This window comes from Trichomycterus rosablanca, chromosome 25 (assembly GCF_030014385.1).
Source record: "Trichomycterus rosablanca isolate fTriRos1 chromosome 25, fTriRos1.hap1, whole genome shotgun sequence".
NCBI lineage: Eukaryota > Metazoa > Chordata > Actinopteri > Siluriformes > Trichomycteridae > Trichomycterus > Trichomycterus rosablanca.
Window position 1 is genome coordinate 6,528,056 of NC_086012.1, and position 27,800 is coordinate 6,555,855.

General features: G+C 41.3%; 1 protein-coding gene across 1 annotated transcript in view; it reads right to left on the reverse strand.

Moving 5' to 3' along the window:
* Positions 1 to 1,216: 1,216 nt before the first annotated feature.
* Positions 1,217 to 27,800, reverse strand: part of per2 (period circadian clock 2) — a 55,067-nt gene continuing 28,483 nt past the window's right edge. The window contains 13 exon segments of the mRNA XM_062987862.1: positions 1,217 to 1,509; positions 8,745 to 9,131; positions 9,994 to 10,207; positions 10,209 to 10,410; positions 15,734 to 15,991; positions 16,165 to 16,365; positions 17,754 to 17,881; positions 19,004 to 19,172; positions 20,211 to 20,286; positions 21,060 to 21,197; positions 22,071 to 22,179; positions 24,879 to 25,032; positions 26,645 to 26,751. Of these exon segments, the coding sequence (XP_062843932.1) occupies positions 1,405 to 1,509; positions 8,745 to 9,131; positions 9,994 to 10,207; positions 10,209 to 10,410; positions 15,734 to 15,991; positions 16,165 to 16,365; positions 17,754 to 17,881; positions 19,004 to 19,172; positions 20,211 to 20,286; positions 21,060 to 21,197; positions 22,071 to 22,179; positions 24,879 to 25,032; positions 26,645 to 26,751 (2,248 nt within the window). The 3' untranslated portion in view covers positions 1,217 to 1,404.

Sequence of the window (27,800 nt, forward strand, 5' to 3'; positions counted from 1 at the left end):
TCATTTTTCTCTGTGGAGGGTATATTGAACAAACTGTGGTGAATGTCCTCTTATTTTTTTAAAAATATTTTATCTATAATAGAACAGTCAATGAGTATATTAATTGACCATCAACTATGTTACATACATTGTTATGGTTACAATTTTTTTTATAATTTTAATTCAAATGTATGTTCAAATTAGACATTATTCTGTTCAAGAAATGACATGTGGTCAGCCAGGCAAGGTCTACCACTGAAGTTATGTTTCAAAATAGGGAAATTGTCAACTGTTACCTGTCAACTAAGTTAGTCTACATCTACTGTCCCTTTAAAATAAAAAATAATGTTTAAGCTTTGCAAATAGTGGATATGTTACACTAAAGGAATATATTAACTTGAACCACTGATTGTTCTATTGAGAGAGAACATTGTTTTTGTACTTTTTTGGTGATGTGAAATGTACCCCAAATTATAGAATGACCCAAATACTATTTAAATGAGCAGAATGTGTGGTTGTTTGACCCGGCAATACTATTACTAGTGCTAATGCTAATGCAAATGCTAATAATAATAACAATAATGATAATTAAGTTGTATTTATCTAGCACATGTCTAATTCCCTAATCTAGGACAGAAAAGAAGAAAGGAAAATTGTGGTAATGAATGTCATAGCTTGGGTGCTATAACACTGAATAATCCATCACCAACAGTAACGAATCCGAATTAAGACACAGACAAACAACCACTATTAGAAGATCCAAGCGATCGTGCGGGACAGTAAGGGTGTAGAAGTTTAAATAAATGGACTGGTACCAGACAATGTAGGAATACGTACATCAACGGGAGAACTTTAAACCGAGGTCACAAGGTGAGGGACATTTGCCACCTTATTAAAAATAAACCAAAAATGAGATAAATACATACATTATTTACATTAGACATCATGAGCTGTGGCACCGAATTCCATGACTTTAGCTATTGCCTATGTCTGAGGTGGTTGGGGGTGGCCAAGGTTGGATTGTTGTCCTGTTTGGGATGCGTTAATAAAACATGACAAAAAGTAAAAAGAGTAAAAATGTAGGCTCTACCAAAGGTTCAGTCATTGCAAGCCACTATGGGTTGCTCTGCTCACCACTTTCACCTTTTTGCCATGCATAGTATTGTGAAAATAACATTTCTGGGAACCCAGGATAATCTTTCTAGCTCTCAGCATGAGAAACCATCATGGGCTACAGTCTATTAAAACATTTTATTATTAAAAAGTTAACATGATGATTACATTTATTTATAACCACATACTTAAAATGGACACAATTGAAAGAACTGGAACGAGAGGGAAGGCCGGATATAATCCCACTTTTTGCAGCTGCTGCATGCTGTTACAGCTACTTCCACTGTCTGGTAGAGGAGCTGGCATGAGTGGTTAAAGAATGAGGAAGGAGTAGTGTAGTACTCTGAACACTTCTGTATGAATATCAATTGGCTTTACATGTGTATGGGATTTGTGCTCCAGAAAGAGGCTGCCAGACTGCAAAATGGAGAAAAAAAAAAAAAAGCAAAAGCCTTTCATAAACATCTAAGATATCTATTTACTGAGTGTCTCTGTTTTGTGGAAACCAGGCATGTCATTCCACAAAGTTGAATCAGTTCATCTGGACACAAGTTTGTTGTAGAGATACGTTGTCACTCAATCCGAATGACTTCTTAAGTCAGATAAACAGATGTCCAGATGAACTGATTCAACTTTGTGGATTTGTGTACCTGGATTATTGAGCATGCATCAACAGACAGGCATGTCATTATTTATATTATATAGTAATGTGACATTAAATACTGTTCATATTTTTTGTTGTGATGACAGAAGTCATTTTGTTCTTCTTGAAACATACAGCTAAGGTGGTAAAAAGGCAAAGTGTAAACAGATTCAGGGATTTTAAAGAACTATTTCTTGTTCAGAATGTTGAAATTATATGGTTGGAAGGCTCACATACATACAGCATTAAGACATCAAACAATAGAAGTCTGAATAAACAAAAGAACAACTTCAATTCAGGTATAGCTTTCTGAAAAATACCATTTTATTTTTATACAAAGGACATATTCATTTGTCACATTTATTTATGTACAGAGACTAATGAAATGACATTCAAACTGTAATTACTTCACAGTACAATTACAACCTTAGTGAAAAATATGTTCTATTTTTACTCAAGTAGACATTCTGTGGTCTCCACTGATTTTGTTGCGCTTAAGTGCAGTCGTTAATGCATAATTATCTTTACTATAGTAGTTTTCACATTAAAAAGAACTATATGACAAAGTATGTGAATATCCCATTCTAAAACACTAATTTATGGTTGTAACAAAGCTTATCCATGTTTTATGGACCTTGCTTAATATCAAGGAACAGGAAAAGGCCTTCCACAAACTGTTGCCATGTCACATGGAGCTCAAGCACCTGTACTTAATAATTTGGATACTTTGATGTTTGCAGAATGTTCTAAAGGACATGCAAATTCACTTCTTCACCAACAGATTACGTACTTCATTATTTTGGCGACATCTTCTGGTAAGGCAGTGTAATTACATGTCCTACACCTTGTGTACATTTCACTGATTTACCCTGAATGCTCAATAAACTATATCGATACGATATAGTTTACGATTAATCGCTTTATCCTGATCAAATGACGCCTGAAAACACTGGACGAAAGACAAAATAACCTCTGGACAACAAGGTGTCTTGCCATAATACATGATGCAGCTATGCAGACATCAGCCGGTGCTATTCAACCACTTTTGCTGTTATTTTATATACTCCCAGTGCATACACAGATCAGCCATAACATTAAAACCACCTCCATTTTATCAGCTCCACTTACCATATAGAAGCACTTTGTAGTTCTACAATTACTGACTGTAGTCCATCTGTTTCTCTGCATGCTTTGTAAGCCCCCTTTCATGCTGTTCTTTAATGGTCAGGACTCTCCCAGGACCACCACAGAGCAGGTATTATTTAGGTGGTGGATCATTCTCAGCACTGCAGGGGGCTAACAAAGTATGCAGAGAAACAGATGGACTACAGTCAGTAATTGTAGAACTATAAAGTGCTTCTATATGGTAAGTGGAGCTGATAAGCTGATGGAGCTGGATTTAATGTTATGGCTGATCAGTGTATATGTTGTAAGTAAATACTGATAAGCTAAAACTTTGCTTTTTCATGTACATTTAAAGTGGATATATGAACTGAAAATTATATTAAATAACAAAAACTATATATACTGTACACTATATGTATGTGTATACACATTTATGAATCTCACAAGTCTCAGTCCAGTTTTAATTGGCCTGCACAGTGTGCAGATGAAAAGGAAAGTGCATTGTTCAAATCGCTCATTTCCCCCCCCCCTATTTTATAAATATTGTAATGGATTGGTCCACACTCAGTGGAAGGATATAACCTTGTCCAATACAGGTTTTTAAAATGTATATAAGGGCAGTGTAAGGGTACAATCTTACAACACAAATCGCAACATGTGGCATCAGAAATGTCATGTGGTCTCCAATGTCATAAACATATCATGGAACAGGTTAATACAAAAGAAATAAGAAGAACTTTTCTTAACCAAGGACTCAAGTCTGCAAATAGTAGACCAATGTCTAACAGGAAAATTGACTACAGGTTGACGTTACATACAACCCCTGGCAAAAATTATGGAATCACCACTCTTGGAAGATGTTCTTTCAATTGTTTAATTTTGTAGAAAAAAAATAAATCACAGACATGCCACAAAACTATCATTTCTCAAACTGTCAACCCTCTGGCATTAAGAAACAATAAAAAAAGAAACAAATATAATAGTTGTGGTCAGTCACAATTGCTTTTTTTTTTTTAGATCAAGTAGAGGAAAAAAATATGGAATCACTCAAATCTGAGAAAAAAATTATGGAATCATTAGAAAACACTGCACCATTATTACTTTGTTGCACCACCTCTGGCTTTTATAATGGTTTAAACTCTCTGAGGCATGGAGTTAACTAATGACAAACAGTATTTTTCATCAATCTGCCTTCAACTGTCTCTTGCTGTTGCCAGATCAGCTTTGCAGGTTGGAACCTTGTCATTGACCATTTTCTTCAATTTCCACCAGAGATTTTCAAATGGATTGAGATCCGGACTATTTGCAGGCCATGCCATTGACATTATATGTTTTCTTGAAGGAAAGTTTTCACGTCCTTTACCCTATGGCAAGATGCATTATCATCTTGAAAAATGAAATCATCATCACCAAACATCCTTTCAACTGATGGAATAAGAAAAGCATCCAAAATTTCAATGTGGACTTTGGCATTTATTGAAGACCATCTCCCCTGTGCCTTTACCCGACATGCAGGCCCATATCATCAACAACTGTGGAAATTAACATGTTTTCTTTAGGCAGTTATCTTCATAAATTTTATTGGACAGACACCAAACAAAAGTTCCAGCATCATCACCTTGCCCAATGCAGATTCGCGATTCATCACTGAAGATCACTTTTATCCAGTCACCCACAGTCCACGAATGCTTTTCTTTAGCCTACTTTAACCTTGTTCTTTTCTTTTTAGGTGTTAATGATGGCTTTTGTTTGGCTTTTCTGTATGTAAATCCCATTTCTTTTAGGTGATTTCTTACAGTTCAGTCACAGACATTGACTCCACTTTCCAGCCACTTGTTTCTCATTTGTTGTGCATTTTCTGTTTTCAAGACATATTGCTTTGTTTTCTATCTTGATGCTTTGATGTCTCACTTGGTCTACCAGTATGCTTCCCTTTTACAACCTTCCCATTTTGTTTGTACTTGGTCCAGATTTTAAACACAGCTTACTGGGAACAACCAACATCTTTTGCGACATTCCACAATGATTTATCTTCTTGAAGGAGTTTTATAATCCTCTCATTTGTTTCAACTGACATATCTTGTGTTGGAACCATGATTCATGACAATCTGCTTTGTGCAACAGCTCTCCGAGGTGTAAGCACTCTTTTTAAACTGAAGAATAATTAGCAAATCTAATCTGCTGCAGATGTTTTGTTTTTAAACTGCAAATTACAGAGTGATTCCATAATTTTTTCCTCAGATTTGAGTGATTCCATATTTTTTTCCTCTACTTGATCTAAAAAAAAGCAATTGTGACTGACCACAACTATTATATTTGTTTCTTTTTTTTTATTGTTTCTTAATGCCAGAAGGTTGACATTTTGAAAAATGATAGTTTTGTGGCATGTCTGTGATTTATTTTTTTTCTACAAAATTAAACAATTGACAGAACATCTTCCAAGAGTAGTGATTCAATAATTTTTGCCAGGGGTTGTACTCTCTCACAGGGCCAGATTTCATCTCTAACTGAAATAAAAGTCTGTAGAACCATGAGGGAGTTTGATTTCAAATGGGTAGAATTTTGTGAGGCGAAGGTAACATTTAAATTAACAGCATTAATTGAAACAGGCATATCAAACCACATCCTACCACACTTAAGTATGTCTAATTAGTGCACCACTAAAAGTATATGTAGCAAATACATGTGGTTTGTGAAGCAACCTCCAACCTGCAAAGCATGTGCTGTGTAAACAATGTCGTAGATGTACACTACATGGGCAGCTGTAGCCTAGTAGTTACGGTACTGGACTAGTAACCAACCGGTTCAAGCCCCACTGCTGCCAGGCTGCCACTGTTGGGCCCTTGAGCAAGGCCCTTAACCCTCAATTGCTCGGATTGTATACTGTCACAGTACCGTGAGTCACTTTGGATAAAAGAGTCTCCTTGTTTGTTCACTCACTGTCCATGTTATCAGCTCCACTTACCATATAGAATCACTTTGTAGTTCTACAATTACTGACTGTAGTCCATCCGTTTCTCTGCATGCTTTGTTAGCCCCCTTTCATGCTGTTCTTCAATGGTCAGGACCCCCACAGGACCACCACAGAGCAGGTATTATTTAGGTGGTGGATCATTCTCTGCACTGCAGTGACACTGACATGGTGGTGGTGTGTTAGTGTGTGTTGTGCTGGTATGAGTGGATCAGACACGACAGCACTGATTGAGTTTTTAAACACCTCACTGTCACTGCTGGACTGAGAATAGTTCACCAACCAAAAATATATCCAAGCAAACAGTGCCCCTTGGGCAGCGTCCTGTGACCACTGATGAAGGTCTAGCAGATGACCAACTCAAACAGCAGCAATAGATGAGCGATCGTCTCTGACTTCACATCTACAAGGTGGACCAACTGGGTAGGAGTGTCTAATAATAATAATAATAATAATAATAAGTTGGACTTATATAGCGCCTTTCACAATACCCAAGGACGCTTTACAAAATAGAAAAATACATCAAGATACAATATTAGAGACAGACACATGAGAGACGCATGAATACATAAATGATAGGACACAATAATAATATAATAAATGTAGATTTACATAAGTTAATGAAGCTTATGAAACAGTAGAGAAATGTTTGGTAAATAGATGAGTTTTGAGTAGGGATTTGAATTCTGTAAAAGAAGAAGTAGAACGCAGGGAAAGAGGGAGAGAATTCCAAAGTAGGGGAGCAGAGACAGAAAAGGATCTTCCACCCATGGTAGAGAGCCTGAAGCTGGGGACAATCAGGAGACCAGCATCAGTAGACCGTAAAGAGCGTGAGGGGGTGTACCGATGTATCAGGTTTTGTAAGTATATTGGACCAAGACCATAAAGTGCTTTGAAAGTAAGTATGAGGACTTTGTATTGAATACGTTTGGAGATGGGTAACCAGTGAACACGACCACAGAGTGGTAATAGAGTGGACACGGTGTTTAAAAACTGAGAATCATCCACCACCTAAATAATACCTGCTCTGTGGTGATCCTGTGGGGGTCCTGACCATTGAAGAACAGGGTGAAAGCAGGTTAAAAAGACATTTAAAAAAACAGATGGACTACAGTCAGTAATTGTAGAACTACAAAGTGCTTCTATATGGTAAGTGGAGCTGATAAAATGAAAAGTGAGTGTAGAAACAAGGAGGTGGTTTTAATGTTATGGCTGATCAGTGTATATCAGCTGCAGGAAGGTACGCCTCCGCAGGTCATTTTTCCCTGCAGCCACCAGACTGTACTCTGGACTCCATTTAATCTGATCATTATTTGTATAATAGTCTGCACTGGACACTGTTTATGTACTTCCTGTAATTGTTGTAGAGTCATATACTTTCCGCACTTTAGGAACAACTACAGCTGCTGGGACACGGCAATTTTCCTCCTGGGATTAATAAAGTGTTACCTTAATAATCTATATTAATGATTCCATTATTATTTTTATTTTTATTCCATGTCATTGTCAATGTGCACTCTGTACATCTTATCTATATCTCTTTATCTCACCCACCTGGTACTTAGGCAATATTTAATAATTTTTTGCATACTGTATATTGTATGTATATTGAATATTTGCTACACCCACCCCAGTACTGTATTTGTTCCTTTGTTTTGTTAAAACTACTGGAAACTAAAAATGTCCTTGTCTGTCTGCCTGTATATCTACAGTATCTATCTACACTTTTGCTACAGGGAGATTAATACTGGGTGGCACACAGTGTGGGTGCTCCACACTTTGAAGAATCCAGGGGAAACCTTTCAAACTTACATCCCCAAGATCCTGAGTTTTGTCTCCCCTCCCAAAAACCTGTCTCTAGGTGGACTAACCATTCTAAACTGTTCCTAGGTGTAAGTGTGTGAGTGAAGAGGGTTGTTCCGGTGGGTCTGTGATGTCCCTAGACCAGCAACCTTGTGTCTTTCTGTGACCTTGATTAGATTGATGTTGTTTCTTATAATGTGACATAAATAGGTAAACGCATGAAAAAATTTAAATTGGAGTCAATCGTATTTGGCATATAAAAACTAATAATAATAATAATAATAATAGAAATTGAAACAGAGATAATTTGCACTGTATGCTATGATCTTCAATGTTAATGTTATGATCTGCAACGCTAATGTTTTTCCTTCAGGATTCTTTGAGATGTTTTAAGGGCAGATTAAAGTTTAAAATATTTTAAAGTCTAGACCAGAGGTCAGCAACCTATGGCACGCGTGCCAAAGCTGGCACGTGAAGCACGTTTGCCTGGCACGCTGATCAGCAAGTGTAAAAATTTTTTATTTCATGCGAACTTGGTATAGCATGGCTGCTAAACGTGCAAAAGTGGATGTTGGATTTGACAAAGCACAAAAGTTTATTTAAGGATGATTTGACAAAATGGAATCAATCAAAAGAGCAATTTCAAGGAACAAGAAACAGACGAGTGTTCTTCAAAATTTAAGCCATGGTAAAAGTTCACCTCATATACAGCACAGATGGATAATCTTTGCAGAGAAAGTCAGGGACAAGGATCACACTGATATGTAAGTTTAATTAACTGATTAATTGGTTTGTCACATACATAACAACAGTCTGTGTTACATCACTGATGTATTCCATGGCACACTTAGCCCTTCATCTTCAATTTTTTTTTTTTTTTTTTTATCGGCACTGCTGCTGTAAAAAATATGGTACTGAAGTGGCTGTATATTTGAAATTTGCATGTATTTACATGCCTACTATGTGAAGTAATGCTTGCATGTAAATGACCAGCCTGAATGTTGTACCAGACAAAAACCAGAAACCAGACAAAATGATCTGAACATGAGGGTGTGTAATTAAAAACCCAAATCCATACAGATAAAAAAAACAAAAAACAAAAGTTTATACCTGATGTTTGTTCACTGCAGCCTCTATGCCAGTATTTGCTCCTTTCTCTGCTGCAGTACTACCATAAGTACCGCTAGAGGGCGCCACAATGTCTTGCCTCTCACTGGACCGCTGGCTCTCCTCCAGCTGCAACAGGTTCAGCTGCAGGGGTGAACTACACCGTGACTGAAACAGAGGTGGAGAAGATGGGTCTTGCCTACCCACTGACTGAGGAGTGCAACTCCTCGATGGCGCCTCTTTTATTTCAGGATCCGCAGGTTTCGGTTGTTTGTCTGGGACTGTGAAGGGAAACGGTGGTGCTGGGAAAGGGTTCTGTGTGGTGAACGGAGTCTGTACTGGGAATGCTGTTTGAGGTGATATAGAGGCTTGAGGGGACTGGAACAAATTCTGTGGAAGGAATTATAAAGAAGCTTGTTAAGGTCCATAGAAACTAGCTACATTGATCAGTTATAACATTAAAACACTGTCCATTTTATCAGCTCCACTTACCATATAGGAGCACTTTGTAGTTCTACAATTACTGACTGTAGTCCATCTATTTCTCTACATACCTTTTTAGCCTGCTTTCACCATGTTCTTTAATAATCAGGATCCTCACAGGACCAACACAGAATAGGTATTATTTAGGTAGGTGGTGGTGTTAGTGTGTCTTGTGCTGGTATGAGTGGATCAGACACAGCAGCGCTGCTGGAGTTTTTAAATACCGTGTCCACTCACTGTCCACTCCTACCTAGTTGGTCCACCTTGTAGATGTAAAGTCAGAGACGATGGCTCATCTTTTTCTGCCGTTTGAGTTGGTCATCTTCTAGACCTTCATCAGTGGTCACAGGACGCTGCCCATGGGGCACTGTTGGCTGGATGTTTTTGGTTGGTGGACTATTCTCAGTCCAGCAGGGACAGTGAGATGTTTAAAAACTCCAGCAGCGCTGCTTTGTCTGATCCACTCATACCAGCACAACACACACTAACACATTACCACCATGTCAGTGTCACTGCAGTGCTGAGAACGATCCACCACCCAAATAATACCTGCTCTCTAGTGGTCCAGCATGAAAGGGTTGCAAACAAAGCATGCAGAGAAACAGATGGACTACAGTCAGTAATTGTAGAACTACAAAGTCTGCTTTGTGATTAAATAGATTATCTTCAAAAAGCCCAATGTAGTTCCAAAGCACATGAAGGTTTCACAATAATAATCCCAAGGTTGGACATTAAAGACAAATAATAAATGAGATGATTTAAAGATTACCTGCTCTGGGTAGAAAGGCTGACGAGGGGCACTTCCTAACTGTTGAGGCATGTAGTTTGGCAGCACCAGCGCTACCACCGGCGTGACCAATGGAGCTGGGAACTGCGGCTGCATGGGCTGTGTGGAGAAACGCAGATCCTGCGAGTACTGGCTGTCCCTGAATCCTGGGAGTGGGACAGTGTCAACATTGGGTGGCATGGCACTACTGCCAGGGGAAGCCAGACAGCGAGGCGTCCGAGAGAGACCAAGAAGTCTGATTCAAGCCTTGTAGCTCCTGTCTGAACAGCTGCTTCCGGTGCGACAAGGCGCTGTCCGACGGCTCGTTCCGTTTGACGCGCTTGGACTTGGACTTTTTATTATGACCCCCTCTGCAAGGCTCTTCTGTACCCCTCTGCTTCCCATCACGAGAAGGTCCAGCTGTAGAAAGAATGACAAGAGGGTGTTTTGTGTCTCGTTCGTTACCGTTTCTATTTTTTTGGCCACCGCTTTTACCCAAATTGAGTTGCTTTTCAATTCTTGCAGGTGCGAGGCTACACCTGGAGCCTCATGCACAACCTTCCCTATTACATGAGCAAAAAGGAGGGACAAACACAAATAAATAAAGTGGCCAAAATAATGGAAACATCCACAGCCCACTACGGAGAAAGTGGATAAAACAGGGATAGCGCAGAACTGATTGTCCTAAAAATGACAGGCTGCTCCAGCCATCTGTAACAACTCATTTCTTGAAAAAAATGAAAGAAAAAGAACCCTCAGGACCAGCAATGCATGAGCAGCACCTATTAATGGGTTGGTCCGCTTCAGAAAAGGGGCATCACGCTGCTTCTGGGGCAATCAGCTCTCCCAGGGTGGTTAATTCGTGAGGCACAAAAACGCTGTGACACCAAGTGAGTTCCCAGAATGACATAAGTATGCTGGCATTGCACGCCAGTGGAACCCTGGACCAGAGCGAGCCCGGTATTATGGCTTCAGAGAAATAGCAGGTTTGCCAACAGAGGAGCTGGCAAGTCTGACACATGGAGAAACTTCCACCTGAAGCGACACAGGTCAATTAGAAACTGACACATCGATTATTGAGCTCAGGGCTCTGTGGGGGGGCCTTTGTGGACCTGCTTTGTACATACTGGAACAGGGAAGGGCCTTCCCCAACTTGTTTTCACAAAGATGGAACCATACTTTTGTCCAAAAGTCTTTGGATTCAATGAGTTCTTTACATTTACATGTGCATTTGTGGCATTTAGCAGACACGTTTATCCAAAGCTGCTTAGAATTCTTAGTGAATACAATTCAAGCAATTAGGATTTGCAAGGGCCTTGCTCGGGGGCCCAACACTGGCAACTTGGTGGTGGTGGTGGGGCTTGAATATGCAATATGTTTGTAAAGGTGGACTAGGTGCTTAATTTTATACTTACACTATATTGCCAAAAGTATTCGCTCGTCTGCTTTCACACGCATATGAACTTGAGTGACTCCCATTCTTACTCCATAGGGCTTAATATGATGTCGGCCCACCCTTTGCAGCTATAACAGATTCAACTCTTCTAGGAAGGCCTTCCACAAGGTTTAGGAGTGTGTTTAATTTGTGAGGTCAGACACTGATGTTGGACGAGAAGGCCCGGCTCACAGTCTCCTCTCTAATTCATCCCAAAGGTGTTCTATCGGGTTGAGGTCAGGACTCAAGTTCTTCCACACCAAACTCACTCATCCATGTCTTTATGGAGCTTGCTTTATGCACTGGTGCGCAGTCATGTTGGAACAGGACGGGGCCATCCCCAAACTGTTCCCACAAAGTTGGGAGCATGACATTGTTCAAAATCTCTTGGTATGCTGAAGCATTAAGAGTTCCTTTCACTGGAACTAAGGGGCCGAGCCCGACTCCTGAAAAACAACCCCACACCATAATCCCCCCTCCACCAAACTTTACACTTGGCACAATGCAGTCAGACAAGTACCATTCCCCTGGCAACCGCCAAACCCAGACTCGTCCATCAGATCGCCAGACGGAGAAGCGGGATTCGTCACTCCAGAGAACTCGTCTCCACCGCTCTACACTGTGTTCCAAATTATTATGCAAAAAGTGTTTAGGAGTGATAAGGTAAGAATTTTTTTGTTTTGTTTGTCAGTTAAACTCATTGATGGTGATGTGTGTCAGGGCTCTTTATATCACTGAAAGCAATTGCAGACACCTGTGCTAATTAGTTTGGCAGGTGTGTCCAATTAAAGGCAAGACTACTTAAGAAGGCTGTCCCACATTATTAAGCAGCCTACATTTTCAGCCAAAATGGGAAAGAAAAAGGATGTGTCGGCTGCTGAGAAGCAACAAATTGTGGAGTGTTTAGGTCAAGGCATGACTACAATCAACATTGCCAAGACACTTCATCGTGATCATCGCACAATCAAGAAGTATGTAGCTGATTCAGAGCACACATGTGTGCGTGCTGATAAGGGAAAATTGAGGACTCTTTCCAACAGGCAATTACATCAGGTTAAAAGAGCAGCTGCAAAAATGCCTTGTCATAGCAGCAGACAAGTTTTTGAAACTGCTGGTGCCTCCGACGTCCCCCGAACAACAAGATGCAGGGTCCTTCAGAGGTTTGCAGCTGTGCGTAAGCCATCCTGTCGACCTCCTCTATCCACTGCACACAAGCAGAAATGGCTCCAGTGGGCCAAACAATACATGAAGACTGACTTCAAAACTGTTTTGTTCACCGATGAGTGCCGTGCAACGCTCGATGGTCCAGATGGATGGAGTGGAGGATGGCTGGTTGATGGACACCCCATGCAAACAAGGCTACGGCGCCAACAAGGAGGAGGTGGAGTAATGTTTTGGGCTGGAATCATGGGGAGAGAGATTGTCGGCCCCTTTAGGATCCCTGAAGGGGTAAATATGACCTCCATAATGTATGTGGAGTTTCTCAAACAGCACTTCCTGCCATGGTTCAAGAAGAAGAACCGTGCATTCCGCAGCAAGATCATTTTCATGCATGATAATGCACCGTCTCATGCTGCAAAGAACACATCTGCATCTCTGGCTGCTATGGGCATAAAAGGGGACAAACTTATGGTGTGGCCCCCATGCTCCCCTGACCTCAACCCCATTGAGAACCTCTGGAGCATCATCAAAAGGAGTGTCTATGATGGCGGGAGGCAGTTCACATCTAAGCAACAGCTCTGGGAGGGTATTCTGTCCTCATGCAAAACAATTGAAGCAGATACCATCCAAAACCTGACAAATTCAATGGACGAGAGAGTTCAGAAGCTCCTTTCGAACAAGGGGTCCTATGTGCAAATGTAACATCACCTAGAATAAAGTTTTGACTTGAAAACTGTTTGATTTCAGTTTGTAATAACCTGCTAATGCTTATAATTTCACAAATGACCATTTTTTTGTTCTTTATAAAAATGAAAAGGTTGAAAACTCTGCTGTGCATAATAATTTGGAACATGCATTTTGAGTGCATTTTGAGTGTTTTATTTTTTTTTAAATATACTGTTATCATTGGCAGTTTGTTCAAAAACCTTTCAATTGTACTCTAATAGTTGATGACTGGAAAATTACAATGACTGCAATTCATATAGGTAATTTTGGAAAATCTGAGAAAATATTATTTGCATAATAATTTGGAACACAGTGGAGAGTCCAGTGGCAGCGTGCTTTACACCACTGCATCCGACACTTTGCATTGCGCTTGGTGATGTGAGGCTTGGATGCAGCTGCTCGGCCATGGAAACCCATTCCATGAAGCTCTCTACACACTGTTCTTGAGCTAATCTGAAGCCCACATGAAGTTTGGAGGTCTGTAGCGATTGACTCTGCAGAAAGTTGGCGACCTCTGTGCACTGTGCGCCTCTGCATCCGCTGACCCCGCTCTGTGATTTCAAGTGGCCTACCACTTTGTGGCCGAGTTGCTGTCGTTCCCAATCGCTTCCACTTTGTTATAATAGCACTGACACTCAACTGTGGAATATTTAGTAGAGAGGAAATTTCACGACTGGACTTGTTGCACAGGTGGCATCCTATCACAGTACCACGCTGGAATTCACTGAGCTCCTGAGAGCGACCCATTCTGTCACAAATGTTTGTAGAAGCAGTCTGCATGATGCCTAGGTGCTTGGTTTTATACACCTGTGGCCATGGAAGTGATTGGAACACCTGAATTCAATGATTCGGATGGGTGAGTGAATACTTCTGGCAATATACTGTAGTGTATGTAGCAATGGGACTAAATCAGACACATGCATGTGTGTCCCAATATTTTTGTCCATATAAAGTATACAGAATCATAGCCACAGCTGACTGGATTTCCTCACTCTGTCTATCTTTGGAAATACTGTCCTAACAGTCATGCTTACGCTGCCCGGGTGGCATTTACCGACTCTTACTCCTCCATCAGTGTGGGAGCTGAATGTATTTATTTGGGCTTTGGAGGAAATGTTACACTTTCATCAAGGAAATGCACGAGCGTGTTCAAAAGCTGTTAGAAACCGAAAATCATGATTCATTTCTGTGTAGTTTTACACTGTTGAGTCACAATATTATGTCCTACTGTCTGGGGAATGTTTTCGTGGCAACCACATGGATGATGATGATGATGATAGCTGGGATTTATTGCCACGTCAGCACGATTACGGCTATATACACGTGGCATGTCAAGTTTCTGTTTCATATAAGGTTGATAAAGTTTTTAGAGGGCGGGGTGTGGCTTGGTACTACCATTATTTCTTTTATTACATAAGGTGTGCATCCACATGGAAGGCACACTCAACCGATTTGGGTATGAATCCATCCAGTCAATCCATCCAGACAATGCGACATGTCACACGGCTAGAAATGTCCAACACTGGTTAGAAGAGCACTACCCTGGTCCCCTAATTCCCCAGACTTGAACCCAATTGAGCAACTGTGACACAACTGTAAAACAAGCTCCTCGTTTCTACACTCACTGTCCATGTTATCAGCTCCACTTACCATATAGATGCACTTTGTAGTTCTACAATTACTGACTGTAGTCCGTATGTTTCTTTGCATGCTTTGTTAGCCCCCTTTCATGCTGTTCTTTAATGGTCAGGACCCCCACAAGACCACCACAGAGCAGGTATTATTTGGGTGGTGGATCATTCTCAGCACTGCAGTGACACTGACATGGTGGTGGTGTGTTAGTGTGTGTTGTGCTGGTATGAGTGGATCAGACACAGCAGCGCTGCTGGAGTTTTTAAACACCTCACTGTCCCTGCTGGACTGAGAATAGTCCACCAACAACCAAAAATATATCCAGCGTCCTGTGACCACTGATGAAGGTCTAGAAGACAAACTCAAACAGCAGCAATAGATGAGCGATCGTCTCTGACTTCACATCTACAAGGTGGACCGACTAGGTAGGAGTGTCTAATAGAGTGGACAGTAAGTGGACACGGTATTTAAGAACTCCAGCAGCGCTGCTGTGTCTGATCCACTCATACCAGCACAACACACACTAACAAACCACCACCATGTCAGTGTCACTGCAGTGCTGAGAATGATCCACCACCTAAATAATACCTGCTCTGTGGTGGTTCTGGGAGAGTCCTGACCATTGAAGAACAGGGAAAGCAGGCTAAAAAAAGCATGCCGAGAAACAGATGGACTACAGTCAGTAATTGTAGAACTACAAAGTGCTCCTATATGGTAAGTGGAGCTGATAAAATGGAGGTGGTTTTAATGTCACTAAAATGCATGAAACCCAAACCGTATTGCCCTTACCATGCGCCACGGCTTGTCCTTTCTTCCGCTCGAGGTAATGGGAATCCGCTTTAAAGGCGTGAACCCCCCTCAGCTCCCTGAAGCGGTGGAGGAAGGCCTGCTCCTCTTTCTGTGTATGTGCTGCCAGCACCTGTTTGGTTAGGCCCAGTTTCTTATAGGCTTCTCTCTCCTGACTGGGTGGTGACAGGGAGGTAGGAGGAGCGGATGGAGCAGGACCTTCTGCCGTGTCTCCTGCGCCGGGGCCGTCTTCGATGATCCCTGTGTAAAGAAAAACAGGATCAAATTTAACATCAGGGTTGTATTCAGGGTTTTTGTTCAAGGTTATATAAATATATTTTTTTACGTTCATACTTGGTACAAAGTGTGTGATTACACTGAATATTATATTTACACATAAAATGTGTCAAATAATAAAAAAAATCTAGACATACCTGAATCAGGTTGTGGTTTCTTGTCACCACTGTGGACAATGGTGCTGCTGTAGCTGCACTGGCTAGTGATAGACACCACCCTCACAGCTTTGCTGGGTAATGCCAGGGGGGTCAGCGAGGTGCTCGCCACCCCCGAGCCGCTTGGCTTCTCCGACACGTCTAAAGGCGAGAGGCCAGCCTGGGATTTTAGGTGACCAGATCCTACAAAGTAAGACAGAAGACCAATCTTTCTCACAGCAATTACTTTATGTCTATATATGTAGCTTGTGTTAGCATCATGTATATTTAAGATTAGATTTTATGAATATATTATTTTTATTCATACAGTCTGTGTGTATGTAATAGCCCTGGTCAGAATACATATTAAGTAATTAAAGATATATTGTATTTTAAGTTCTTAGCTTCTTAGTGATAAAATATACACTGATCAGCCATAACATTAAAACCACCTCCTTGTTTCTACACTCACTGTCCATTTTATCAGCTCCACTAACCATATAGAAGCACTTTGTAGTTCTACAATTACTGACAGTAGTCCATCCGTTTCTCTGCATGCTTTTTTAGCCCCCTTTAATGTTGTTCTTCAATGGTCAGGACCCCCACAGGACCACCACAGAGCAGGTATTATTGGGTGGTGGATCATTCTCAGCACTGCAGTGACACTGACATGGTGGTGGTGGGTTAGTGTGCGTTGTCCACTCACTGTCCACTCTATTAGACACTCCTACTTAGTTGGTCCACCTTGCAGATGTAAAGTCCAGCAGTGACAGTGAGGTGTTTAAAAACTTGTCTTATCCACTCATACCAGCACAACACACACTAACACACCACCACCATGTCAGTGTCACTGCAGTGCTGAGAATGATCCACCACCCAAATAATCCCTACTCTGTAGTGGTCCCGGGAGAATCCTGACCATTGAAGAACAGCATGAAAGGGGGCTAACAAAGTATGTAGAGAAACAGATGGACTACAGTCAGTAATTGTAGAACTACAAAGTGCTTCTATATGGTAAGTGGAGCTGATAAAATGGACAGTGAGTTTAAAAACAAGGAGATGGTTTTAATGTTATGGTTCATCGGTGTATATAACTGTACCACATTTGAGTCAATATTTGGGTCTGATTTGGTTGCCAAATTATGAAGTTTACACCCTAATCCTGATTTACTACCACATGTTTTCAAAACCATGAAAACTGTTCATTCTGGCAATAATAATCCAGCCATAAATCTCCATAAACAAAAACTGGCATTAGTGTAGGTCAATCAATGGCCGCACTGATTGATCTCCCCGTGTCCATGTGGGGTTTTTTCTGGGTACTCCAGTTTCCTCCCACAGGTCCAAAGACATGCATTCATTCATTGTCTGTTTTACCATCGCTTTATCCTGGCCAGGGTCACTGTGGGTGCAATTCACTGGGCGTAAGGTACTTTACAAGGCAAACACACACACACACCTAGGGCAATTTATTATCTCCAACTAGCCTGACTGCATGTCTTTGGACTGTGGGAGGACACAGAAAGGATCCATATCGCTATTATGGTACACAGGGTCAGGGCTTAAATTTTTAAGAGCGAGTATGTTCGTACCTTCAACCACCTGCATAGAGCCCTCAGCGGCCTTCTGCTTGTCCTCATCCGAGTTAGAAGACGTGCTGTTGGAGGATGACTGGCACTTTCTCTTCACAGTAATAGGCACATTGCAGCTTTCCAGATACCTATACAAATACAGATACCAGATGTTCCATTATACTAATCAGATAATCAGTTAGAACGTTTACCTCCCAAACCAAGTGGATCCAAATCAAGCTAGTTACATATCTGGCGACCAATATAAATACACTAAATAGCTAATGATATGTAAACATCTGACCATTAGCTTGTTCATGATCCCATTTCAAAACCCTGTTGTGTTGACCCGCACTTTGCAGGCTAAATGACCTCTACTGCTGTGACTTGTCAATCCACTAATTTCCCACAAGAAAAGTGTTTGTGGGAATTTGTGTCCATTTATACAAAAACAGTAATTGAGAGGTCAGGCAGTGAAAGTTGGATGAGAAGGCCTGGCTCACAATTCATCACAAAAAGTGTTCAGTGGGTTGAGGTTAAATCTCTGTTGAGGCCACTTGAATTCTCTATATCAAACCATTTCAAACTATGTCTTTATGGCTCATGCTTTGTGCACAAAGGGGTGTCCACATACTTTTGCAGTAAAGTGTTTTTATATCTTATTCTTCAATCATCACAGTAGGTTGAATTTCCATTTTTTTAGGTTTTGCTTTTCATATTCTATTCATTGTATGTCCCCTCATTTATTCACTGTTTTAATACTGCTCTAGCCTGGTCAGGGTCACGGTGAGTCTGATTCATTGGGCGGACGACGGCAAACACGCCAGACAGGTCCACCAGTCCATCACAGGGCAGGACACACATACAGAGGGCATTTTTAGTAACTTTAGTTGGCCTGACCGAATGTCTTTGGACTTGTGGGAGAAAACCGGAGCACTCAGAGGTAACCCCCAACAGACACAGTGATAACATGCAAACTGCACACACAAAGGACCCTGGCCGTCCGGCCTTGGAATTAAACCCAGGTTGTTCCTGGTGTGAGGCAAAAGCGCTACCCACTGCGCCACTGTGCAGTTTATCCGAATAATCAGCAAACTTCAGCTTACATTGTTGAAAATGTGAAAGCCTTTTAAAGCTTATGGTACATAATTAAATTACTAGTGCTATAAACCTCTCCTACACAAAGCTGGATACGAATAACTTTTGTTGTGTGTATCGACATTTTTTAAATGGTTGTGTACTGTATTTTTTATGAAACTGTCAGCATATACCTGACGACACTGTCCAGGCAGCTGATCTGCTGGTAGGAGTACACAGTTTGGTCTTTAAAGGCAAGTTCTTCCTGTACAAGGACCTGCTGGTCTTCCACAGTCTCTCGGGAGTTCACCGGGTAGGCTGAATCTTTTGGTCGAATCGCTGGACACTTCTGGGTCAGTTGTGCTGCAGAAAGTATGAGTGATTTAGTGTCTTCAGTTACAATCTGTCCCCCACACCAGTGCATTGCAAACACAGTCCTGGAGTACCCCCAGTTTAGTGTAGTGTACCCAAAGTACCCATTTAATAAACATTCAGTAAAAACATGGAAAAAGTGGAACAAACCGTCATGATACGCTAAGAGGAAATAAGTCTGGATAAGTGGACGCAATCCAAAAACTACCAAAAAAACAGCTCTTAAATAACATTAGAATTTCTAGGCAACACCCTGGACAGGTCACCAGTCATCACAGGGCAAGATTCTTGGGAAAGAATGTGTTGCAGCATGGGTGATGCAGCGATTAAATACGCTAGCCCACCAGTGCTGAGGTCTTGAGCTCTCAAGTTTAAATCTCAGCTCTGCTATCAGTCTGCTGGGTGCTTACACAGACACACGATCGGCTGTGTGTCCGTAAAGGGCAATGGCTGAACAGGGCTTTCTCATAACTTCTGCAACTGTAGCCTCTGTTGGCTGATTGATGGCGTCTACACAATGAGAGGAGGGGGGTAATGGGGATCGTTGTGTGACTTTAAACTTTTATCTTTAACTGTAATAATAAGTACTATTTAAAAATGGACAAAACTGCTACCGGCAGGCTGGGCGCCTACACAAACAATGGTTGGCTCTTTCGTAGGGTGGATGCCCGAGGAGATTCCTCATAACTGATGCAATTACGACCTCGATGGAGGCTGCACAGAGACGAGGGATACTGAGCCCCATATGAAATCGCCTCGTGCAGGTGAAAAGATGCAGTCGGCTACTGCACACGTGTCGGAGGGGGCGTGTGTCGGTCACGGCTCTCCTTGGTCAGGAGTGGAGGTTCGCAGCAGTAAAGAGGAACTGAAATGCAATTGGGTAATTGGGTATGACTAATGTAGATTGTGAGGAAAATTGGGACGAATCCAAAAAGAATGGACAAAACTTTGATCCCTTCTACAGAAAATGATCCATATACTGTATGTAAACGCATGAAGTCTCAGAAGCAAAAGCATAGCGGTACTTACTGCCTGGACTCTTTCTACACTGCTGCCCCTGGTTCTTCTGCATGTGAACACCTTTACAGATCTCCTGAAATGTTTTCTGTGGAGAGAATTCAAACCCAAACAACTCATGATCTTCAAAAAGGAAATTACAATTAGTTTGAAATTGACGTATTTTTCAATCTAATTGGCTAAAATGCTGGTTATACACTATGACCAAAATAAGTGTAGTATTTGCAACTTCTTAGAAGGATTTCCTCAAGATTTTTGATTGTGTAGCACATTCAGCAGTGGATTTGATCCTTGCCCTACACAGACTGAAATTTCTCCAGATTCCCTGAATCTTTTCACAATATTATGGACGGTAGATGGTGAAAGACGGTAGATGGTTTCTTCTGAACTGAGTGACAATTCTTTCATGAAGTCTGGATTACACTTGTGAGCCACGATCCCTTACTGCTTGTATAGACTGAGCCTTTACCCTTACCTGTTACTAAATATTATTGTGGAATATTTCTATTAATATTCTAGTCACTCTTATTTTGCCTCTGTCCCAACGTTTTTGAAGTGTGTTGCAGGAATCACAATCTAAATATGTTTAGATATCTAAAATACAAAGTTAGAGATTCAAGAGAATTAACAAATTAAACATAGTAATTTTATCCAAATATATTTATTTTAGGGTGAATTAACAAGATTAAGACTTCCTAAACATGCATATTTTTGTATATAAAAAAATGTTACGAGTGCAAATAATTATGGACACATGGTTTTGTCTGGATTTTTTTTTTTGTTTCGAATACATTTACCTGAGATACAGTATATGTAATATTTTAAACTTAGGGAAACAGAGATTCAGTTAGCATGACTTACAGCTTTGGATTGACCCTCCTCCTCCTCAGTGCGTGAACGAGCTCCATTTCCGATGCTCTCGCTGGATGAAGGCACGCTCACTAGATGGTCATTACTGCTCAGGCTTCCATAGCCACTCGAGCTATTACTATGTACAGGCTGCAAATAAACACAGGTATGGGTTACATAAGGGTGATAGACTGTATTGAACATACACTACATGGGCAACAGTGTGTGGACACCCATCCTAATTACTGAGTTTGGGTGTTTCCGCCACACCCATTCCTAACAGGTGTATACAATTAATGATAAGACAATTCTGACTAAAAACAGTTGTCATTGAAGGTTAAAGGCTTTGCTTAAGGGCCCAACAGTGGCAACTTGGTGGCGATGAAGCTTGAACTGGCAACCTTCTGACTACTAACGAATTACCACTGCCCAATTGATATGCCAACAGTTTGGAAAAGACACTTTCCTATTCCAGCATGACTGTGAGGTTTGACATGATTAGATGAGTTTGCCCTTAACCCCAGTGAACACATTTGAGATGAATTGGAATGTTGATTGCAACCCAGATCTTCTTGTCCACCATCAGTGCCTGACCTCACAATTGTTCCTTTGACTAATTAATGGCCATGAATTCCCAGCTACTTACCCCATATTAAATCTCATGGGCAGTTGTCCACATACTTTTGGCTATATATTGTAAGAGAGTTTCAGTTTAAAGCAAACCATATTAAGAATTATTTTTTAAATAAGACACTCAAACCAAGTTCTTGGCTCAAATGTAAAAAGCAGGAATATAACCTGCACTGGGCAGCAAACAGGGGTAACTTATACACAAGATAATAATTACATAACAAGGTACAGGTGATCATGAATGTGAAATTAGAAGGTAAGGGTGAAGACAGAGGGGGCGTGGAGCAAACAATAAACCAAAGTCTATGTGCTCTGGGAACTGAGCAAGGTTGGGGCTGGAGCTGTAATCCTACTGACCTGTATGTCCTTTACAAACTTTCGAATTTGACTGACCTGTAGCAAAAGCCGATGAATTTGCTCTGTGATTTCCAGGACGTCGGAGTCCATTGCTTTACCCTCAGCCGTGGCCGGAGCTGCGAACACATCCTCATTAACTGGACCCCTAGTAAATATCAAACCAATAGAAACAAATCATTACTTTACTCATATTAGATCCGTGATGCTTAGTTGATGCAGTGGTCGGTTATGTTACCCCATCCCCACTGAGATGCGAGTTAAAATCAGCTGTGCTATCAGCCGGGCGGACATCTATTGGGGGGGGGGGGTTGCTGGAGCCTATCCCAGCTTTTTCAATGGGCGCAAGGCACACAGTAACACCCTGGACGGGGTTCCAGTCCATCGCAGGGCAGACACACACACATCCATTCACCTAGAGGGCATTTCAGTGTCTCCAGATAACCTGACTTCATGTTTTTGGACTTTGGGAGGAAACCGGAGCACCCGGAGGAAACCCACACAGACACAGGGAGAACATGCAAACTCCGCACAGAAAGGACCCGGACCGCCCCGCCTGGGGATCGAACCCAGGACCTTCTTGCTGTGAGGCGACAGTGCTACCCACTGTATCACACACCCATACACAAATTTACATGCACATACACTAACATATGCACACTCACAAACACACACACACATAAATCCACACACTTGCACATTTACATACATATACTAACACACACTTAGATTCTGACACACAATTATGGTTACACATACACTCACATACACTCACATACACTCACATACACTCACATACACTCACATACACTCACATACACTCACATACACTCACATACACTCACATACTCAATTGCACACATGCACAAACACACACTGACACAATTACTCACATATACAGGTGCTGGTCATAAAATTAGAATATCATGAAAAAGTTGATTTATTTCAGTAATTCCATTCAAAAAGTGAAACTTGTAAATTATATTCATTCATTACACACATACTGATTGTTTCAAACGTTTATTTCTTTTAATGTTGATGATTATAACTGACAACTAATAAAAACCCCAAATTCAGTATCTCAGAAAATTAGAATATTACTTAAGACCAATACAAAAAAAGGATTTTTAGAAATGTTGGCCAACTGAAAAGTATGAAGATGAAAAGTATGAGCATGTACAGCACTCAATACTTAGTTGGGGCTCCTTTTGCCTGGATTACTGCAGCAATGCGGCGTGGCATGGAGTCCATCAGTCTGTGGCACTGCTCAGGTGTTATGAGAGCCCAGGTTGCTCCGATAGTGGCCTTCAGCTCTTCTGAATTGTTGGGTCTGGCGTATCGCATCTTCCTCTTCACAATACCACATAGATTTTCTATGGGGTTAAGGTCAGGCGAGTTTGCTGGCCAATTAAGAACAGGGATACCATGGTCCTTAAACCAGGTACTGGTAGCTTTGGCACTGTGTGCAGGTGCCAAGTCCTGTTGGAAAATGAAATCTGCATCTCCATAAAGTTGGTCAGCAGCAGGAAGAATGAAGTGCTCTAGAACTTCCTGGTAGACGGCTGCGTTGACCTTAGACCTCAGAAAACACAGTGGACCAACACCAGCAGGTGACATGGCACTCCAAACCATCACTGACTGTGGAAACTTTACACTGGACCTCAAGCAACGTGGATTCTGTGCCTCTCCTCTCTTTCTCCAGACTCTGGGACCTTGATTTCCAAAGGTAATGCAAAATTTACTTCCATCAGAGAACATAACTTTGGACCACTCAGCAGCCTTTTTGTCTTTAGCCCAGGCGAGACGCTTCTGACGCTGTCTCTTGTTCAAGAGTGGCTTGACACAAGGAATGCGACAGCTGAAACCCATGTCTTGCATACGTCTGTGCGTGGTGGTTCTTGAAGCACTGACTCCAGCTGCAGTCCACTCTTTGTGAATCTCCCCCACATTTTTGAATGGGTTTTGTTTCACAATCCTCTCCAGGGTGCGGTTATCCCTATTGCTTGTACACTTTTTTCTACCACATCTTTTCCTTCCCTTCGCCTCTCTATTAATGTGCTTGGACACAGCTCTGTGAACAGCCAGCCTCTTTAGCAATGACCTTTTGTGTCTTGCCCTCCTTGTGCGAGGTGTCAATGGTCGTCTTTTGGACAACTGTCAAGTCAGCAGTCTTCCCCATGATTGTGTAACCTACAGAACTAGACTGAGAGACCATTTAAAGGCCTTTGCAGGTGTTTTCAGTTAATTAGCTGATTAGAGTGTGGCACCAGGTGTCTTCAATATTGTACCTTGTCACAATATTCTAATTTTCTGAGATACTGAATTTGGGGTTTTCATTAGTTGTCAGTTATAATCATCAACATTAAAAGAAATAAACATTTGAAATATATCAGTCTGTGTGTAATGAATGAATATAATATACAAGTTTCACTTTTTGAATGGAATTACTGAAATAAATCAACTTTTTCATGATTCAAATTTTATGACAAGCACCTGTATACACACATACGAACATACATACACATTTATATATACACATACACTCACACACATCCACACATGCACTTGCACATCCACAACCACACACATTGTTTAATTTCAATATGTATTTGTATATAGCTAAAATGACAATAAAGCCTCTCAAACTCTTGAACCTGATTGGCTATGTCTCCAATGCATTCCTGCCTTGTGTTATCTGAGTTCTACCCAGAAGGTTAATAAGATTAGTATCAAATATGTACATTATAAAACCAAACAGCTGTTAATCTGTTCAAATGAATGACATATCAGATTCAAACAGACGTCTGAACAGTAAACATCCCGTCCACAAAGCAGTCGTATACTCACATGCAGACTTTGTGACGTGCAATGACAAAGGACACCTTCTGGCTCCAGGGATTGACGAAGCTGGACCAGCTGGTGTCCATAGTGATGTACTCTCCATTCCGTGCACAGAAACGAATCGATGAATGGTCAAACGGCTGACCAGCGTACTGCAAGACTATAGGAGTGAATAAAATGCATAAGCATGAGATGGATACAGTTTTTCAGAGGAAAAGGACCTACAGTTGCTGGAAAAGTTTGTGAACCCTTCGGAATGACCTGTTCTGAGCACTGCAGACCGGGAACACCCCACAAGAGCTGCAGTTTTGGAGATGCTCTGAACCAGTCATCTAGCCATCACAATTTGGCCCTTGTCAAACTGGCTCAAATCCTTACGCTTGCTCATTTTTCCTGCTTCTAACACATCAAATCTGAGGATAAAATGTTCACTTGCTGCCCAATATATCCCACCCACTAACAGGTGCCATGATAAAGAGATAATCAATGTTATTCACTTCACCTGTCAGTGGTCATAATGTTATGCCTGGTCAGTGTATAGAGGACATAACATGTATGTGAGAATGTGAGCCTATGTACAAGCAGAACCAAGTTAATGTTTAGGGATGTTGGGGTTGTTCAAATTAATAAATTAATAAGTTAATTAATAAATTAATTTACCCAAAGTGTTTTTCTATTTCTTTGATAATCAGACATTGTATAAGTGCTTTTGGAAGAATGGTCAAAAATTCCCATAAACACACTCCTAAACCTTGAGCAAGCCTTCCCAGAAGAGTTGAAGCTGTTATAGCTGCAAAGGGTGGGCCGACATTATATTAAACCCTATGGTTTAATGACCCAAAGGGTTCACAAACTTTTTTCTTCCACTGGAAATAACAATAAACCATTATTTTGGTTAGAAAATACATGACATGGTCAAAAGTATGTGGACACAAGCGGGATATTCCGCTAGCACACCGGCGCCGAGATTCTGAACTCCTCGGTTAAAAACTCTGAGTTGGCACCGGTCGGCTAGGCGCCATCTAGCGGGCATAATTGGCAGTGCCTGCAGGGCGGGATGACCGGACTATGTGGGTGGGGTCTTCAAACGCTGTGCCAGGACCCTGATTAGCAGATAGAGATGAGCCTGTGCAGAACGCATAGGTGAAAAAAGGGTTCCGCTATGGGCGGAGCACGGATTGGATGTGGCGTTAGAAGCAATATACCCACCTCGACTGCCATCAGGGATCCCCCAGCAGCTGAAGACAAATTGACTACGCTAAATTGGGAGAAAATGCATGAATAAAATAGAAAAAAAAAGTATGTGGACACATGGACATGAACTTTTTGAACTTCCTATTCTATAACCATGGGAATTAATATCAAGTTTCCCACTAATTTGCTACTTTAACAGCCTCCACTCTTCTGGATGGGCTTTCTACAAGATTTAGTGTGACAAGAATGGGTCTGTGGAATTTTAATCAATGAAGCATTTTGTAGGGTCAGGCATAAGCAGTACTAGCTTGCAATCAGCTTTCCAATTCATCCCAGTGGCGTTAATGTAGGCTCTCTCCAGGCCACTGAAGTTCCTTTACACCAGTCAAACTATATGTTGAAGTGCACAGGGGGACGGATATGATGAAATAGCAACAATGGTAAAAGCTTATAATTTTTTTAATATAATTTTAGCAATGGGCTAAAACACCTGATCATAAGGATAGTTGCCCACTTACTTTTGGTCATATAGTAAATTTGTACACACACCAGAAAATGAACATAAAATACAAACTCACTCTTTCTGTGAATCCCAAGCATTATTGGTCGATCGTTCGGGTGCAGGTGCAGGAGAACTGGTGTACCAATCAGATCCTGCGGTAGATACCCCAGTAATGTGGCAGCCCTAAGATACAAAACAAAAATCACTTATTCAATTATTCTAATAAATTTTTTGCATTTCTCCTAACTTGTCCTGCCAATCCAGTCATATCCAATTACCCGACTGCATTTCGCTTCCTCTTTACTGCTGCTGACTTCCACTCCTGGCCGAGGAGAGCCGTGACTAACACACGCCCCCTCTGAAACGCACACACTAGCCGGCCACTTCTTTCAACTGCATGGGGCAAGTTCATATGGGGTGTACAGAGAGTCATGCACTGATCCCCATTATCACCCGTCTCTATGCAGGTGCAACAGATCAACCAGCAGAGGTCGTAATTGCATCAGGTATGAGGAACCCCTTCCGGCAATTCGATCCTGCTGGACAGCATGGAAAATGCAAATAATCAAAATCGCAGAGTTTCTTACATTTACTTTGACTTTTACTTCATTGCAGACAGGATGAACCTGAGATATTTGATGTTTCATCTGCTCAACTTCATTTCATTTATTAATAAACATCCATTCCTGCATTTCAGGCCAGTTGGGACAGTAAAGCATTTACCACTTTGTAATGCTGCCATTTCTTTTGACCACACTTAAGACATTTTGGCACTGAGAATACCAAGCGATTTAGTGTTTCAGGGGATAAGTCTGGATAGTCCTTTTCGTCGTTGGGCTAGAGTACACGGCGTCCATTTTTTCCCCAAAACAGACCTGGAATGCTGACTCATCCGACCACAATACACGTTTCCACTGAGTGATGGTCCATCCTAGATGCCTCCGAGCCCAAAGAAGTCGACGCTGCTTCTGGACATGGTTAACATAAGGCTTCTTTTTTGCACAGTAAAGTTTTAAGTGGTATTTGTGCAACTCTGTATTGTAGAGCTTAACAAAGGTTTACCAAATGAAGTTGAGCAGACAAAACATGAAATATCTTGGGTTCAAACTGTCTGCAATCAAATACAAGTCAAGTAAATGTAAGGAACACTGCATTTTTATTTTATTTGCATTTTTCATACTGTCCCAACTTTTTCTGATTGGGGGTTGTAAATTATATAAAAAATTTTAAGG